At 53.2% G+C, this 17,731-nt stretch overlaps 1 protein-coding gene across 30 annotated transcripts in view; it reads right to left on the bottom strand.

Annotated features, from left to right (window-relative positions):
- The window catches only part of LOC139755581 (uncharacterized), an 887,125-nt gene that overhangs the window by 304,985 nt on the left and 564,409 nt on the right, over nt 1-17,731 (bottom strand). For 20 of the 30 annotated variants that reach the window (XM_071674063.1, XM_071674071.1, XM_071674089.1 and 17 more), the window contains one exon: nt 4,355-4,390. The exons of 7 other annotated variants lie outside the window; for them this stretch is intronic. In XM_071674063.1, coding sequence (XP_071530164.1) covers nt 4,355-4,390 — 36 coding nt within the window. Of the gene's footprint in view, nt 1-4,354; nt 4,391-5,781; nt 8,831-17,731 lie in introns of all 30 variants that reach the window. 3 more of the 30 variants (XM_071674095.1, XM_071674092.1, XM_071674093.1) reach the window with 2 other exon arrangements.

Raw genomic sequence — 17,731 nt, 5'->3', positions numbered from 1 at the left:
AAGAAGAGTGCCATGGCCTGATATGTTCTGATCCCTGAAGCGCGCCGAAGCATCAAGAACTACGGCAATCACACCACGACTGTGGGATGAGGATTTACTAAGAGAGAGAGAGAGAGAGAGAGAGAGAGAGAGAGAGAGAGAGAGAGAGAGAGAGAGAGAGAGAGAGAGAGACACGATGGAGTTCACTCCCGCTCAGATAACTTCTGCTATATGGTCAGCACAGCGGGAGGCATTATATGCTACATGTAGAATCAGGGCGCTAAAAAGACGGTCACACTTGACCATTAACTATGACCAGCGCGCAGATGAGAGAGAGAGAGAGAGAGAGAGAGAGAGAGAGAGAGAGAGAGAGAGAGAGAGAGAGAGAGAGAGAGAGAGAGAAGAAAGAACCTCTTGGGAGAAAACGAAGGACCTCCGAACTCACCCCCGAGTCGAGGCTGACCATTCTTTGTGGCGTACGTCATCATCCCCTCCCCCGCCTGCATACAGGGTTTCAAGGGCGAGGAGGTGAGGAGAGTAGCGCCTCCAGACGAGACGTCAAGTTCTCCCCGAGACCTGTACACAGCTGGATTAAGTAGGCGGAAGACTAACGAAATATATAACTATACTTAGAGAGGGTAAACAAATGTTGGTTACACCCAGAGTAGGCCTTCTTCACAGGTGGGGTGACTGAGATCCCAGAACGCGAGCAACGGAGGTTCAAGTGCGACAACAGGCAGACACACCAGCATTTTTCAACCGTGTGGAAACGATGGTAGAAATTGCAGTCATGAGACCTGACGGCCTGTGGCGCATACACTTAACTCCCAGAGGACGATAATGCCCAAAGACCCTCAAGATTCAGGGACAAATGTATCGAGTCACGAGAAGGAAATAGCATCACAGGAAACACACCATAGAGAAGAGAAACCCCCACTGGGAAACCAAAGGGGGAAAGATATGCCACTGAGGGGGGAAAAAAAAGCCTAACTCAACCTCACTGGGGGAAAAAAAACGAAACAAAGAAACAATTAAGCACCACCGCGGCCGAAATCCGACACACACACACACAGACACACACACACACACACACACACACACACACACACATATAAACTGGAATCGAACGGTGTCTGACGGCCATGGTCTGGGGCGTTCTCATACCAGACTTCACTGAAGGCCAAGGAGAGCCAACCCAAATATCAACTCAAGTGCCGGAGGTGATTCATCATAACTGTGGCGTGAGAGACACGTCCTCCCCCAAACCCTCCTCCAAAGGAACTTCGCATGCAACACGTCACAGAAATGACTTCAAACCCACCCCAAGGAACTTCGCAGACTTCATGGCCCTCATGCAACACGTCACACAAATGACTTCAAACTGTACCTACAGAACCCCTCTAGGGGCAATGCACTGAGTCTCGAGATCCCACCACCACTGGGACGGGATAATCCCACAGAGACACAACATCCCAGGAGGACGTAATCTCACCGCTATGCCATTCTCGGTGGGACGGGATCATCCCACAAGGATGGGACACGCCTCAGAGCACGACCCTAATGATGCCCTATTGTTGAACTCTGGCGATATCCAATTGCTTCCAGCTGACCTCTTCCCTTCTGGCTTGACCTAAGCCGCATCCGGGGAAGGGGTGAGGGAAGAGGGGGGTGAGGGTGACATCTGTCTCAGCAGCGCTGACGTCTGACAGGGTTCACCGCTGTGGTAGAAGGCGAACCACTGGAGGAGGAGGGTTGGGGTGGTGGGGAGGGAATCCTTTAGCCTTGATTGCAAAGGATTCTGTCTTTTCTTCTTTGCAGTGATGGAGGAAAGGGCTTGGAAGAGGTCCTTCACAGGAGGAAAGGGGCTTGAAAGACGTCCCTCACAGGAGAAAAGGGCTTGAAAGACGTCCCTCACAGGAGAAAAGGGCTTGGAAGGGGTCCTTCACAGGAGGAAAGGGCTTAGAAGAGATTCTTCTCTAGAGGAAAGGGCTTAGAAGAGGTCCTTCACTGGAGGAAAGGGCTTAGAAGAGGTCCTTCACAGGAGGAAAGGAAGAGGTTCTTCACTAGAGGAAAAGGCATGGAAGAGGTCCTTCACCTGAGGATGCACGGGGTCATACTAACAGTGTGGTAGACGAGGAAGATCTGATCCATCAAATTGCATCTGCTGACTGTGGTCTTCCCTCCCTCCACCACCACCACCACCACACTGAGGTGTGTGTGTGTGTGTGTGTGTGTGTGTGTGTGTGTGTGTGTGTGTGTGTGTGTGTGTGTGTGGCTGGGATAGTAAGGCGCCCGCCCTCCCCCCCACACACACACACACACACACACACACACACACACAACATTAAGTAATCTCCACCACGCTAGTCAGCCCAGGCAAATGCAAATAATATTCAAACAAAACCCCCCTCCCCCTCCCCCCCCGGCTGCGCGCGCGCCCCGCTCGTGCAACACCCGACCCAGTCTCTCTCTCTCTCTCTCTCTCTCTCTCTCTCTCTCTCTCTCTCTCTCTCTCTCTCTCTCTCTCGCCGTGGCGAATATATTCCGCAGAAATCAAAAATGAATTTCGCGAGGCAGGATCATGCAAAACCACACGACACCATTTTTTTTTTTGGGGGGGGGAGGGTTGAAAGGTGGTGGGAGGGGGTATTCTAATAAGATTACTCTCAATAGACTATCGCGAGAGCAGCTTCAGCTTGAGCAGCAGCAGCAGCAGCAGCAGCCCCCAGCTGCAGCTGTAGCAAGCCCTCTACTTCGCTTAGTTAGAGGAGGTACACACACACGTGTGTGTGTGTGTGTGTGTGTGTGTGTGTGTGTGTGTGTGTGAGAGAGAGAGAGAGAGAGAGAGAGAGAGAGAGAGAGAGAGAGAGAGAGAGAGAGAGAGAGAGAGAGAGAGAGAGAGAGAGAGAGAGAGAGAGAGAGAGAGCGGTGGTTTCCATCATTTCTTTTCATCGTCCCATAAAAAAAAGAAAAAGACGATTAAAAAAAAAAAAAACCCGTCACCCTGAGGGCTGGCTTGGTTACAGGGCGAGGCTGGATGAGGGTGGGTGAGGGTGGGTGAGGCTGGATGAGGGTGGGTGAGGCTGGATGAGGGTGGGTGAGGGTGTGTCGTGTCTCCCCCCGTGGGGCAGGCGTCGCCTCCTGCATATTCAGCATCCTCCTCTGACAATTATCCGTGATTCAACTAATTATTATAATTCAGGGTTTTTTTTTCGAGTAAACATCAGTATAACATATACCTGTGGTGTGAGGGGGGAGGTGTGGTCTCCTACACCTTCCTGTGTACCCTACACCTCTGACCTGACCCTTGGCCGCTTGCTATGACCCTTGACCACTTGACTGTAGTAGCTATGACCTCCCTTCCCCATCCCTCCTTGAGCCTAGCCACGACCCCTTGACCCTTGGCTGTATCTATGACCCCTGACCCTTGACTGTAACTATGACCCTTTGACCCTAGGCACGACCCCTTGACCCTTGACTGTATCTATGACCCCTGACCCTTGACTGTAACTATGACCCTTTGACCCAAGCCATGACCCCTGACCCTTGACTGTAACTATGACCCTTTGACCCAAGCCACGACCCCTGACCCTTGACTGTAGCCCAAGAGGTGTCGAGCAACGGATAAACTCAGGGACTTGGAGGGCGTCTCAACCACACGGCTGGACACCAGAAAAAAAGAATATATATATATATATATATATATATATATATATATATATATATATATATATATATATATATATATATATATATATACTTTAAATGACATCAATTATCAGTAGATGAGGAACAAATCGTCCATGATAAGCCTGTTGAGGGACACAGGACAAACAAACAGTTAGCTCCACTTACCATGGTGATAACGATGGGGGAAGGGGGAGGGTGGTGAGAGGGAGAGAGGTGGTTATGAAGTGGAGAGAACGAGGCAGACAGACAGTCGGGGGAGGGAGGGAGGAAGGGGGGAAAGCATAACTGTGTGCAGGTCCAGAGTGTGACGGACTGACACACACACACACACACTGGTGCTGAGCCATGCAGCTGGTGTGGGACAGATACAGGTGTGCTAGACAGGAGTGGTGGGGATGAAGGTGTGGTGGGTGGTGCAAGATTAATAAGACGGGTGTGGTGGTGGCGAAGTGTGGAGGGGCAGGTGCAGTGCCGGTGGTCAAGTACACAGAGACAGGTGTGGTGCTGGTGGACAGCTGTGTAGGACAGGTGTGCTGTTGGATAGATGTGTAGGAGGGGTGTGGTGCTGGTTGGCCAGGCATGTGTGGTGCTGGTGGGCACATGTGTAGGACAGATGTGGTGCTGGTTGGCCAGGCAGGTGTGGTGCTTGTTGGTTGTGCAGAACCAAAATAAGTCATATATTTACCTGTCACATTCTGAAGTCCACGTCTCCACCACTCACCTGAAACACAGCAAAAATAAGAGTCGTTAGTTGTACCACAAACAAAAGCCAAACTTCAGACGTTAAATATATATATATATATATATATATATATATATATATATATATATATATATATATATATATATATATATATATATATATACAAACAAAAGTCGAACAGTAGATGTCAGAAGTCACAGAATAAACAAAAGACAAACGCCACAAGTCACACTCCGAACAAAAGGTCGAACACCAGACGTCACATTATATAAACAAAAGACGAAGTCATGGAGACACAAGATAAAACAATAGCCACATACGAGATGGACGGTGTGGTAGCAGAATAATGAAACAATAGCTATACCACAGTCCCTGAAACTATAAATGTAAATACTGACTATTATTTATGGGCAAGTTATAGAAATGCTGTGGTATTATTTCTAGTCAAGCTATATAGATGTTGGCTTTTATTGATAGACAAGCTATGTAAATGTTTCCTATCAATTCACTGCCAAGTTACACATATGTTACTGTCTATATGTTGCCAAGTTACACATATGTTACTGTCCATATATTGCTAAGTTACACACATGTTACTTACTGTCTATATACTGCTAAGTTACACATATGTTAGCTACAGTCTATATACTGGTAAGTTACACATATGTTACTGTCAATATACTGCTAAGTTACACACATGTTAGCTAAGGTCTACGGGTCATCGATACGTCACTCACGCTCGCTATCGTCTGCAGGTAAGGTTACACTCATAGATACGCTGGAAACAGATGCACAGAAAAAGAGAATAACGGAGAGTGAAATACAACTCTCTCTCTCTCTCTCTCTCTCTCTCTCTCTCTCTCTCTCTCTCTCTCTCTCTAACACGAGAGAGAGAGAGAGAGAGAGAGAGAGAGAGAGAGAGAGAGAGAGAGAGAGAGAGAGAGAGAGAGAGAGAGAGAGAGAGAGAGAGAGAGAGAGCAATGCATGCAGGCAATGAATATCATGCAAATCATTGAGATGAAATTCAAACCTTACCTTCATCAAGGACATGTGACCTACACCAGTGGTCGTGACGACCTTTACCACCCTCACCGTGTCCGTGGTGAGGTCGTGACCTTCCCTGCCCATCCGTGGCGAGGTCGTGACCTTACCTGCCCTTCCGTGGTGTGCCGTGGCATTTTAGGACCCGTACGTGATGAGCCGTGACCTTACCTGTCCGTTCGTCCGTGGTGAGGTTGTGGCCCTACCGTCACGTCTGTTACCTTACCTCCCCCTCGTCCGTGGCGAAGTCGTATCCTTACCTCCCCCCGTCCTTGGCAGGGTCGCAACCCTTACCCCCTCCCTGTCCTGGGTGGGGTCGTAACCCGACCTGCCCCGTCCGTGGCGGGGGCGCGGCGTCGTGACCTTACCTCCTCCGTTCCTGCGGTAGGTGGTGGTGACGTCGCTGTGACGCCTCAGACGTGTGGTGGGCTGGTGGCCCTTCAGGAGCCAGACGTTCTCCTTCTTCCTGCCCAGCGTGTGGCATTCGTGTCTCTCCCTCGGGCTACCCTCTGGAGTCTGGCTCCTCAGGTTCCCAGCCACCGAGTCCATTAATCCACCCACGTGCTGGGTGGCCAGCTGGTGGAGCGTGGTGGAAGGGGAGGGCAGGGGAGAGGAGGTGCGCGGGATGGTGAAGGTGGAGGAGGAAGAGGAGGGGGTGTGGGTGGATGAGGCGCTCCGTGTGGAAGAAGGCAGGAGCCAAGTAGGGGACCGGGAGAGGCTGGTGGAAGAGGCGGAGGGGGGAGGTGTGTGGGTGGAATGAGTCGGGGAATAGGCGGAAGAAGGAGTGGGTGTGTGTGGGGAAGGGAGGGGGGTTGGCATGTACGGTGGAGGGGGTGTGAGGGTGGAAGCCGCGTGGCTCAAGGACGTGTAGGTGGGGGCGATAAGTGGCACGGCGGAGGAGGGCCGCTGGGTTAAGGCAACGTCGTCTGATTCTCGATCATCAAAAGGCAACGCGTTCGATACCTGCCCGTTTTCTGTCACAGTCGTGACTGGCGCCACATTTTCTACACTGGCCGATGCCCCGTCGTTTTCTGTGAGGAATTGGTCCGGGGGCAGACAGGCCTCGTACGAGAGCTGCCATTTGTCCAGGAGCCTCTTGCTTAGCATCACGTAGCGACCCGAGTTGTGGAAGACCACGTTCTCGTAGTCCGGCCCACTGGCGGTCTCGCTAACCTCCTCCACCGAGCTGGACACCTTGGTGTTGTGTGTGGTGGTGAAGCAGGTGCTGCTGCCCGACGTGATGCACGGTGTGGAGAAGTGCAGCCCGATCTCGCTCGTCTCCATGGCCCCCAGCAGCGACGACTGCGGCAGGAGCTTCTTGGTGAAGCGGTGTGTGTCGGCGTGGCGTGCCGCGGCGGCGGCCACCGCCGCCGCCCCCAGGTGCGACGCGGATCCGCCCAGCGCGAACGAGGGTTCTTGCCTGCCGGCGGCACGTTCAGCCAGGTCCTTCACGTACAGCTCTAGGGACCTGGTCCTACTGAGGGAGGCAGCCTCGCTAGAGTCTAGGTGTCCGTGGGAGGCGCTGAGTTTCTGCAGGTCTCTCAGATTCCCCGCTGCCACGTTGAGGCGTGCCGGGGCATAGCCACGGTCGGGTGCCAGGGGCGGGGTGATACTGCTGGGGGAGTAGAGGAGGGCGTCGCTGGCCATGCTGACCAGCTGCCGCGTTAGTGGGTGATGCAGCAAGTTCTCCCGGATGACTGGGGTGAAGACCTGCTCCGGCGGAGTCAGGGGTGGCACCCCGCCCAGCGGGGAGCACAGGTCCTCGATGATTGGCTGAGGTAGATCTTCCACGGGGAAGGAGCCGTCGCTACCTGTGGACGCCTTCTCGTCCAGTTTGTCTTGGCCCTCCTGCTGCTGCTGCTGCTGGGGTTCAGCGGGCGTGGGCGGCGGCAAGACTCTGGTGACGACCCCCGGCGTGCGGCCCCGCAGCATCCCACCGCCGGCGGCGCCCTCGCAGTGACACACCCGCGCCTCGTTTTCTTTGTTGTGGGGTCGAGCGGCGGTGAGGGCCGCCACGCCGCTCACCACCTTATGTCCCAGGTGGCAGAGCTTGTCTTTGACGCGGCGGGCAGGGGAGGAGGGCTGGCCCTCAGCCCCCTCACCCTCACCACAACCCTCACCCTCCACCTCATCCTCGCCCTTCCCGCCCTTGACCTTCTCCTTCGCCCTGGCCTTCTTGTCCTTCCCGCCGCGGGCCCTGGGCAACGTCGGGGTCTCGGTGATCTTGGCCGGGGAGTCGGACAGCCTGACGAAGTCGCCGTGGTCGGTGCTGATGGCGGTGCTGCCTGGGTAGTTCAGGAGGACGGCGTGAACCAGCCGACCCTTGGAAGATCGCCTCCCAGTCTGCTGCTGCTGCTGTTGCTGTTGTTGTTGTTGTTGCTGCTGCTGCTGCTGTTGAGGCTGCGCGTGTGGCGGGCAGGTGCAGCGTGGCTCCCGCGCGGGCGTGGAGGGCGGGGGAGTGGTGCTACTGTTGGAACACGTGCAGCGGAGGTCGCGCGCTGAGCGCGCCCGTCTCGGGGCGGCCAGCCTCTGCGAGGTAGCGTCGGGGTCGGGGCAGGTGCAGCGGGGGTGGCGCGGGGGCGGGGAGGTTGAGGGAGGCGAGGGTGAAGTGCCACTCCAGGGGCTGGCATCGCGGCTCCCCGGGGGGCTTGGGCACGTGCACCGCGGGTCCCGCCAGGCACGCACCCGACGCGCAGCCAGGGCGCGTCGCGCCCGCCGCAGGGACTCGGGCGACGGGCAGGTGCAGCGGGGGTGGCGCGCGCGGCTCCCGGGCGGGGACGGGACGCTCACGCCTTCCTGCCTGAGCCAGGAGCAGTCCGAGGACTGGCCCGAGGAGGAGTAGGTGGAGGAGGAGTAGTTGGAGGAGGAGTATGACCCGGGTGGCGCGGGCGGGAGGAGCGTGGAGTAGAACTGCGGGTAGTAGGACGGGTGGGTGGCGTAGAGCGATCCCTCCTCCACGCTCTGCACGCCCCCGGCCACCATCCTGGCCTCGCTCACCACGCCCGCCCCGCGCCCCCGTCACGCGCCTGCCGTCTCACACGCCACCCGTCCGACACGACAGCCGCCGCGCCTCCCATTCCTCACCTGGCCATACTGGCGTCCCGACGGTCAGACACATCTGTCTCAGGCCCAGTGCGCCGGTCATATCATAGCTTGGCTTCAACGTCACCTGCTGCAGCTGATGATGATGATGACGATGATCTAGACACAACAACACACTCACATTATACTGTGTGTGAAGTTCACTCTCTCTCTCTCTTTATATATATATATCTCTGTAAGGCAAAGTCCTGGTAATGTTTACATATAAATCACACTGGCAGAAGTGGTCACTGTCCTCACCATTCGAAGCACCATCTCTAATACAGTTATCCTTCTACTGGAAATTGTTATTTTTTCTTTCTATATCTGTTGTTTCTACAGGAAGGAATCATATTTGATTAGGGACGTAACCACGCAAGTCATGAAACAATATCCCAGAAAAGTTTCCCGTGCTACACCAACCTTCCCATGTACAACATACACATATACACACGCACACGGGCCCCACGTGGTGCAGTGGTTAGCGTTACTTAGCACGAGTCAGCATGGGCCAGCCCGGGTTCGGACCGCATGGGTTCGAATCCTGGGCGTGGAACTCAGCTTTACATCTAACCCAGACGTTCATCCTTCCGTCGGGGCTGGTCGATAAATGGGATACCTGGCTTAGGCTAGGATGTGTACGTACGGACATACAAAAGGAGTAAAGACAATGGTACATATCATATATAATCTCTCTCTCTCTCTCTCTCTCTCTCTCTCTCTCTCTCTCTCTCTCTCTCTCTCTCTCTCTCTCTCTCTCGTAACACACCAACAAAATCAAACACACGCAAAACAGCCGCCACTGACAACGCAAACAGCCGCCACTGACAACACAAACAGCCGCCACTGACAATACAAACTTGTTAGTATACAAGGCTTAAAAACACACCCTGTATGGACCGCATCATTATGCACACACCAAGGACCGATACTTGTGCAATGTGTGTGTGTGTGTGGAGAGAGAGAGAGAGAGAGAGAGAGAGAGAGAGAGAGAGAGAGAGAGAGAGAGAGAGAGAGAGAGAGAGAGAGAGAGAGAGAGAGAGAGAGAGAGAATCATCTAACACAGGTACTCAAAACGATCGCAGGTTTCGGCAGTCTTGACCTATTACGACATGAAAAACAAACAACAACAACAACAACAACAACACGTCTGATTCCAGCCACAGTAATGGACACACCAACTCAGGGGGGAGGGGAAAGAAGGTAGGCAAACATCACCAATGCGTATGAGAACGAAGGCGCATGAATACATCGCTTCAATGCTGCCTCTGACGTTATGTGCGCCTCTGTATGTACAAAAAGTTTGCCAGTGTTCCTCTTTAATCATCTACCTGTTCTTCTACCGTCTGCACACACACTACGTACTGTGGTGGTCGTGTGTTGTATCTACCTGCTCTTCTACCGTCTGCACACACACACACACACACACACACACACACTACGGTGGTCGTCGTGTGTTGTATCTACCTGTTCTTCTACCGTCTGCACACACACACACACTACGATGGTCGTCGTGTGTTGTATCTACCTGTTCTTCTACCGTCTGCACACACACACACACACACACTACGGTGGTCGTCGTGTGTTGTATCTACCTCCTGTTGTCCCTACCAACCTCGGGAGGGACGAAGGCCCTCTTGCTGTATGCATTCCCCTCGCGCGCTTTCCACCGTCGACCCCTGCAGACCTGGGCGGACGCTCATCAACTGTACCGACCTGGTCGTCCAACGCTTCTCAGGGTCGGTCTGGCTCACGGAGGTGGGGCAGTACCAGACTCACGAGAGCAAGTCTACACCACACTCCGGGTCAGGTCGCAACCACTGGCCACAATAACACCTTCTACCACACACACACACACACACACACACACACACACACACACACACACCACCTCATCCACCTGGTCTACAGCCCTCCTGGCTACTACCTACCCTTCTCTTGTGTCCTTTCCCCACAACCCGTATGAGGAAATGCTCCATCTTGCTCCCCCATCTCAGGACGAAGATAAACAGACGGGTGGGAGGAGGAGGAGGAGGAGGAGGAGGAGGAGGGGAGGCAAAGCCTGGCCACATAAATCTAAGGAATTGTTTCCCTACGTTTCAATTACCAGCCGACCGTCTCCCACGGCTGGGAGGGTTGGGGAGGATGCGACGCCCGTAGGGGAGAGGAGGAGGAGGAGGAGGGATAAGATCGCCTCCCATGGTGGAAAGGGGGAAGGGAAGGATAAGTCCCATGCTGGGAGGGGGGAGAGACAGATGCCTTCTCTCCCGCCCATGACGGGAGAGGAGAATGGGTGAACTCGCATGCAACAAGTGGCGACACTAACTCCAACACGGGGCCCCTCACACCCCACACTCGTGCTCGCTAACTTCACACAAATAGAATGTAAACACACAACATGCCTTCGTAACTTTCCCTTTGACGTTCCCAGTCAACTTAACTCCCTGAGACCCCGAGTTACTCCCCACCCTAGCCACGTCAGGTCAAAATTCTATGAGGGTATAACCCAGATGGAGTTTACGTATTCCATAAAGGTAAACTAGGACGATCCAGGATGAGGGGTTTCCGTTTTCTATGCTGCCCTGGATGGCGAATGGAAGGGAGGGGAGGGGGAGGGGAGAGGAAGGGGAAGGGGAGAGAGAGACTGCTTACCAACTGGGAGTGGATGGATCAGGCGCTGGTCACGGGCCTAGAGAGAGAGAGAGAGAGAGAGAGAGAGAGAGAGAGAGAGAGAGAGAGAGAGAGAGAGAGAGAGAGAGAGAGAGAGAGAGAGAGAGAGAGCCGCCCCTTATCTATATATCTATATCTCTTTCTATCTATATCTATCTATCAATCTATCTATATCCATATATATATATATATATATATATATATATATATATATATATATATATATATATATATATATATAACCAAACCTAATTGCCTCTCCCGCGTTAACGAGGCGGCATTAAAAAAATAAAACGAACAATGGCCTTATTTCCTCACTTCCAATCATTAACTGTACCGAAACCAGAGGCTATTATATATATATATATATATATATATATATATATATATATATATATATATATATATATATATATATATATATATATATCCCTGGGGATAGGGGAGAAAGAATACTTCCCACGTATTCCCTGCATGTCGTAGAAGGCGACTAAAAGGGGAGGGAGCGGGGGGCTGGAAATCCTCCCCTCTCAATTTTTTTTAATTTTCCAAAAGAAGGAACAGAGAAGGGGGCCAGGTGAGGATATTCCCTCAGTGGTCCAGTTCTCTGTTCTTAACGCTACCTCGCTAACGCGGGAAATGGCGAATAGTTTGAAAAAAAAAAAAAAAAATATATATAAATACACACACACACACACACACACACACACACACACACACACATATATATATATATATATATATATATATATATATATATATATATATATATATATATATATATGTGTGTGTGTGTGTGTGTGTGTGTGTGTGTGTGTGTGTGTGTGAGCAGTGAGCTGAGGCATTACCTGCTCTGAGGTCCTGAATTACAGGGAGGGGGAGATGCCCCAAGTCGCAGGACGCTCTGAACTGGAGATAACTTTGGAGGAGGAGAAGTTGACGTGGAAATGGCTGGTGGGAGAGCGATAGATGATGGAGCGCCCGGTGGGGTGGGAGGAGGAGGAGAGGAAGATAGGGGGTGGGGTGGGGAAGGAGAGGATAGCCATGAACTTAGGGGGTGACGCAAGTTATGGTGGTGAGAGAGAGAGAGAGAGAGAGAGAGAGAGAGAGAGAGAGAGAGAGAGAGAGAGAGAGAGAGAGAGAGAGAGAGAGAGAGAGAGGGGACACACACGAGCCTCTGCCGCCCAGGAGCAGACGACGAACGTCTGTCTGTGTTGGAGGGAACAGCTCCGTCACCTGGCCACACCCATGATGGTTTCACTGCAGCCGACTGTGACGGTGAGGTGGTCCTCCTAACGAGTTCTGAAGGTGAGGTGGTCCTACTAGCGAGTTCTGAAGGTAAGGTGGTCCTCCTAGCGAGTTCAAAGGGTAAGGTGGTTCTTCTAGCGAGTTCTGATGGGTTCATTTCAACCCCCACAGTATTCTCAGTGTGACCTTATAAGCGAGTTGCAGATGGTGGTCAGTACGGAGGAGGGATGTTCTGGTGCTGCTAGGTGGAGCAGGCCAAGTTAGGTGGAGTGGTCAGGTGGACGGGTCAGGAGGTGTCACCCACACACAGTCAGACACAATAGCTTCCAAGTACCTCTGGCTCCTCTGTAGTGGCCACTGCCCCACTGTGCGTCCTCACGACATGTGTCGGAGGAGGGTTGCGACGTGAGGAGGTGGCGGAGATCCATAATAATGGGTGGTGAGTGTCGCAATGAGGGTGGTATAAAGACATAATGGAGGGGAGTTTAAGATCCATAGCAGGGGGTGGTGAAAATTCATAATAGGGGGGGGGGGTGATGATGATTCATATCAAGGGGGTGGTGGTGGGTGAGTGTCGCAACAGGGGAGGAGGGTAAGGCAAAGATTCATAACAAGGGGTGACGGAAGGATGGAGGGGTTACGACCCATAACAGGAGGTGGTGAGGCGTCGCAACAGACACGATTGGAGGGTGTCAGAATGAGAGGAAGGTGAGAGGGGAAGGTCAGGTCGGGACGGTGATGTGGGGGTTGAGGCCACAACTATGGGGTGGTGGTGGTGGTGGTGACCGAGTGGAGGGGGGAAGCCGTGCGCAGGCGTGGTAGGTATGGTCGGCGGGCGTGATGGCACCTCCTCCCAGGGAATCTCTACAAAGGGATGGTATCTTCAGTATGGATATCAAGGCATCGGGAGTCGTCCTGCACCATTTCTTAACTTCCTCCCGCAAGGCATAGTTATGACCCGCATACCTGACCTGCCTCACACACACACACACACGCACACACACACACACACACACACACACACACACACACACACACACACACACACACCTACAGCCTCCCGGGGCTTTGTTAACTTCCCTTTTTTCTTTCATTCCACCGGGGAAAAATTGGGGGGAATATATGGTTGCAATAACACCAGGAATGTTGCCTAAATTACGGGGAGGGTCGGGTGGAGGAGGCATGGTCCCCTCCAGCCTTCCACCCCTCCTCCTCCCCCCTCCTTCCAAAGGATTAGGGTACAGAGAGAGAAGAGAGAGAGAGAGAGAGAGAGAGAGAGAGAGAGAGAGAGAGAGAGAGAGAGAGAGAGAGAGAGAGAGAGAGTATGAGGAAGTTTCTGCAACTGAGAAAGATAATATGGGAAGGCACCTCTCCTCCCCTCTCACACATCCTAGTTCCTCTCTCTCTCTCTCTCTCTCTCTCTCTCTCTCTCTCTCTCTCTCTCTCTCTCTCATTTATGATCTATCTCTCCCATCCCGTCAACACACACACATACACACACACACACACACACGAGGGAGGAGTGGCATGAACCTCGCCTGCATCTCCAACACAAATTGAACACAGTGGAGGCAATTCCACCTCACCTCCCCGCCCCGACCAACCTCATCCACCCTCCCCCACCAAGACTACACAGACTGCCCACTGGAACCGAACCCACCTCAACAAACGACCACACGCACTCCTCGCTCCGCGCGGGGGGGGGGGGGGGGGAACCAACACACTAATTACCGTCGTTAAGTCATTAACTTAAATGAACATGGCGGCGTAGTAGCAAAGTACTTGAAATCTTTAAAACTCTGGGCAACTTGAGCTGGCTGAGGTCCTCTGTGTGTGTGTGTGTGTGTGTGTGTGTGTGTGTGTGTGTGTGTGTGTGTGTGTGTGTGTGTGTGTGTGTGTGTGCAGGCTGTTGTTGCTGGTGGCGGTACTGAAGCCTGTGTGTCTGCCTCGAAGGCAGATGAGCTTCCAAACCGTCTTACTCTCAACCCACGTTTCCCTCAGCGTCTCTCTCTCTCTCTCTCCACACGATCGCTCTCTCCATAGCTCCTTTAAACCATCGTCCGATTCCTCTCCCTACCCCTCTCACCTCTCCACTTGTCCAAAGCCTTCGAAACCCTCCTTAAAGACTCTACCTCCATTAATCTATTTCCTTCTTTTTCTTTCTATCCTTACCTATCTGTCACTCTGTTCTCCACTCTGGGTGGATAGTAGGGCGATAGACAGCCACCGAGCAGGGAGGCGGGTCACCAGGGTTATCCATCCACCCGCCTGGGTATAGGGAGGCGACGGCTGCTGCACAGGGAGCCAGCCCGCCCGCCCATCAGTGGCTGCCAAGTGTCATTCCTTCTGCCCCAGGTGGACGTCTTCCCTCTCTCCCTCACCCTCACCCACACACATGGGCTGCTGTCTTTCAGTCCCCCCAAACATACAGTCACTCCATCTCAACCCTTAACACTTACCAACGCGTAACTCACAAGATCTCATTCTTCGCCACTCTATAGATTCTCCTGCGGTTAGCGCTACGCCCCCAGCCCTACTTACTGTCCACTACTGAGTACTCCCTCCTACAATCTAGCGTTTTCTCTTCCCTCCCCGTTCCCTCACCACTCAGTCCAGAGCATATGACCTCTGACCCCTTCATTCCTCCTCCCCCGACCCCCAACCAAGCCCAAAGTTCCCCTGACCTTTCATCGTCTGGCAGCCCGACGACCTTCCCTGCCACTATGTCGCAACCTTTGTGAACGAAGCTCGTTACTCCTATCGTTACTCTTGCAGAAATAACGATTCATCGCTCCCGCACACACACACACACACACGCACACACACACACACCTTACCCCATAATAGGTTATTTCTGGCGAGGGGGGGGGAAATCATCAGCGGAGGGAGGGTGTCACACACGAGGGGACGAAAGGTCACGCCTCGTCTGCTGGGGTCACGAAGGAGGTGAACAGTTGCCGTCACTGCAATAGGACACCTTAAGTCCTACGACCTGAGGACGGTCCTTCTGGCCTCTGAAGGACATCGGTACGACCCTTGACAGTGCGACGGTACGACCCTTGAGCGAGTAGGTACGACCTTTAAGCGAGACAGTACGACCCTTGAGCGCGACGGTACGACCCTTGAGCGCGACGGTACGACCCTTAAGCGAGTCTGTACGACCTTTAAGCGAGACGATACGACCCTTGAGCGAGACGGTACGACCCTTGAGCGCGACGGTACGACCCTTTGTTATATGATGTTTCCTCGAGGAAGCTTGGCTGGGAGACACAGGGCGACCCAGCCATGCATCTCCAATTTATGTTGCAGCGGTTAACACAGGAGAATATGGTGAGTTTCTCTCATGGGAGGCTACCATGAATACGCCTCTCCCTCCTGTGTCACGGGAGGCTTCCATGAACAACGTTCCTCCCGAGCCCCCATGACCCCTTCCCTCCCGAGGTGAGTAGTGCACAGCAAAAGGCACGACATCCGGCTGTAGGACCAGGTCCCCACACTCCCTCCTTCGCAACCCGGGTACTTGGTGAGGTGTAGCACGGCAGTCAGGCTAGGTCTGAGGACGTGGGGTGGTGGGGTTGTTATCAATGTTGTTGCTACTGTGGTTATAGTTACGGGGCAGCTGATCTTCTTCTGGTGTTGTGGGTGTGTGTGTGTGTGAAGCTGATGTTGACTGTGGTGGTGATGGCGGTGTTCGTGGTGTTGTGGTGGTTCATGCTGTTCTTGGAGGCGACCAAGAGGATGACGATTTTGTTGTTGTTGTTGTTGTTGTTTGTTGTTGTGTGTGTGTGTGTGTGTGTGTGTGTGTGTGTGTGTGTGTGTGTGTGTGTGTGTGTGTGTGTGAGTGTATGTCTTCACTCCTAACCCACACCACAAATTCTTATCTTTCTCCCACACCCACCCAACCACTCACACACACACACACACACACACACACACACACACACACACACACACACACACACACCTGGCCTCATTCTGCCCCCCCCACACACACACACACACTCACACACGTGGTGTCATCCCGCCACACTGGGACACATAAAAACACTCATACTCACACCAGAAACTATGTTCGTCCACCTTTTCCTTTACAATCTTTTTGTCTTTCACCCCAACATTAAATTTAACTCCTGCGTGATGTTAGAGCTACAGTGGCGTGTGATCATATGGAATCGCCTCCCTCAAGTACCGGCAGCAGGCTGTCACCACGGGAGGACCCGTGCCCAGCCACTACACACACACACACACACACACACACACACGCGGGGCAGGACAAAGGGAAGGACTTCAAGAGTGAGTCAGAAGGCGTCTGACTGAGGGCAATATCGGACCTCAGACGAGACATGATATTCACTTTCCAGGGAAGAGCGATGGCGGGTATTATCCCAAGAGGCATTTTACCGGCTCTGAGGTAAAGCACACAACCAGGGAGGAGAGAGGGAGGGAGGGAGGCGAGGTGGAGGGAGGGAGGAGAGGTGGAGGGAGGAAGGAGAGGTGGAAGGAGGGAGGGAGGAGAGACGCAAGGAGAGGAGAGACGAAAGGAGGGAGGGAGGGAGGAAAGGTGGAAGAAGGGAGCTGAGGTGAGGTAGAAGGAGGGAGAAGAGGTGGAAGGAGGGAGGTGAGGAGAGGTAGTGGCGGGGAGGAAAGGTGGAAGGAGGGAGCTTAGGAGAGGTAGAGGGAGGGAGGGAGAAGTGGAAGGAGGGAGGTGAGGAGGGGTAGTGGGAGGGAGGAGAGGTGGAAGGAGGGAGCTGAGGAGAAGTAGAGGGAGGGAGGGAGAAGTGGAATGAGGGAGGTGAGGAGAGGTACTGGGAGGGAGGAGAGGAGACATTGCATCAGTGATGCTCCACGCTGCCCCCGTCATTCCCTGGCAGACACAGAGGTGCTTACCATGACCTCATACTTCTGAGCGATGAGTGTACCCATGACCTACTCACGTATCGACGGCCTACGGTCACCACAGTCTGTGAGCCTCGGGCAGAGGAGCAGCATCTCTGGCGTACACGAATGAGCACACACCAACGGCTGGTGGTACAGAGCAACGTAATGACTGGCACATGAGGGAAGGTGGACGCTTGAGGCCCCTCGTGGCTCGACAGGCACCAGCGCAGATAACACTCAAGGAAAAGTTTCTGTCTATCTCTGACGTTCAATGGAAGAGGAAGTCCCTATCTCATATATATATATATATATATCAGAAGATCTTGTCTCAATACCATGGCAAGTTATCTTCCTGTCTCTATTTCTAAAACGCCTGACAACCTTCCTATCTCCTATAATGGCTAACTGATGACACCATAACCCACAACCAATACCACGTCA

This window comes from Panulirus ornatus, chromosome 19 (assembly GCF_036320965.1).
Source record: "Panulirus ornatus isolate Po-2019 chromosome 19, ASM3632096v1, whole genome shotgun sequence".
NCBI classification, from domain to species: Eukaryota; Metazoa; Arthropoda; class Malacostraca; order Decapoda; family Palinuridae; genus Panulirus; species Panulirus ornatus.
The sequence above is the reverse complement of the archived record's forward strand: the minus strand, read 5'-3'. Positions and strand labels throughout refer to the sequence as shown.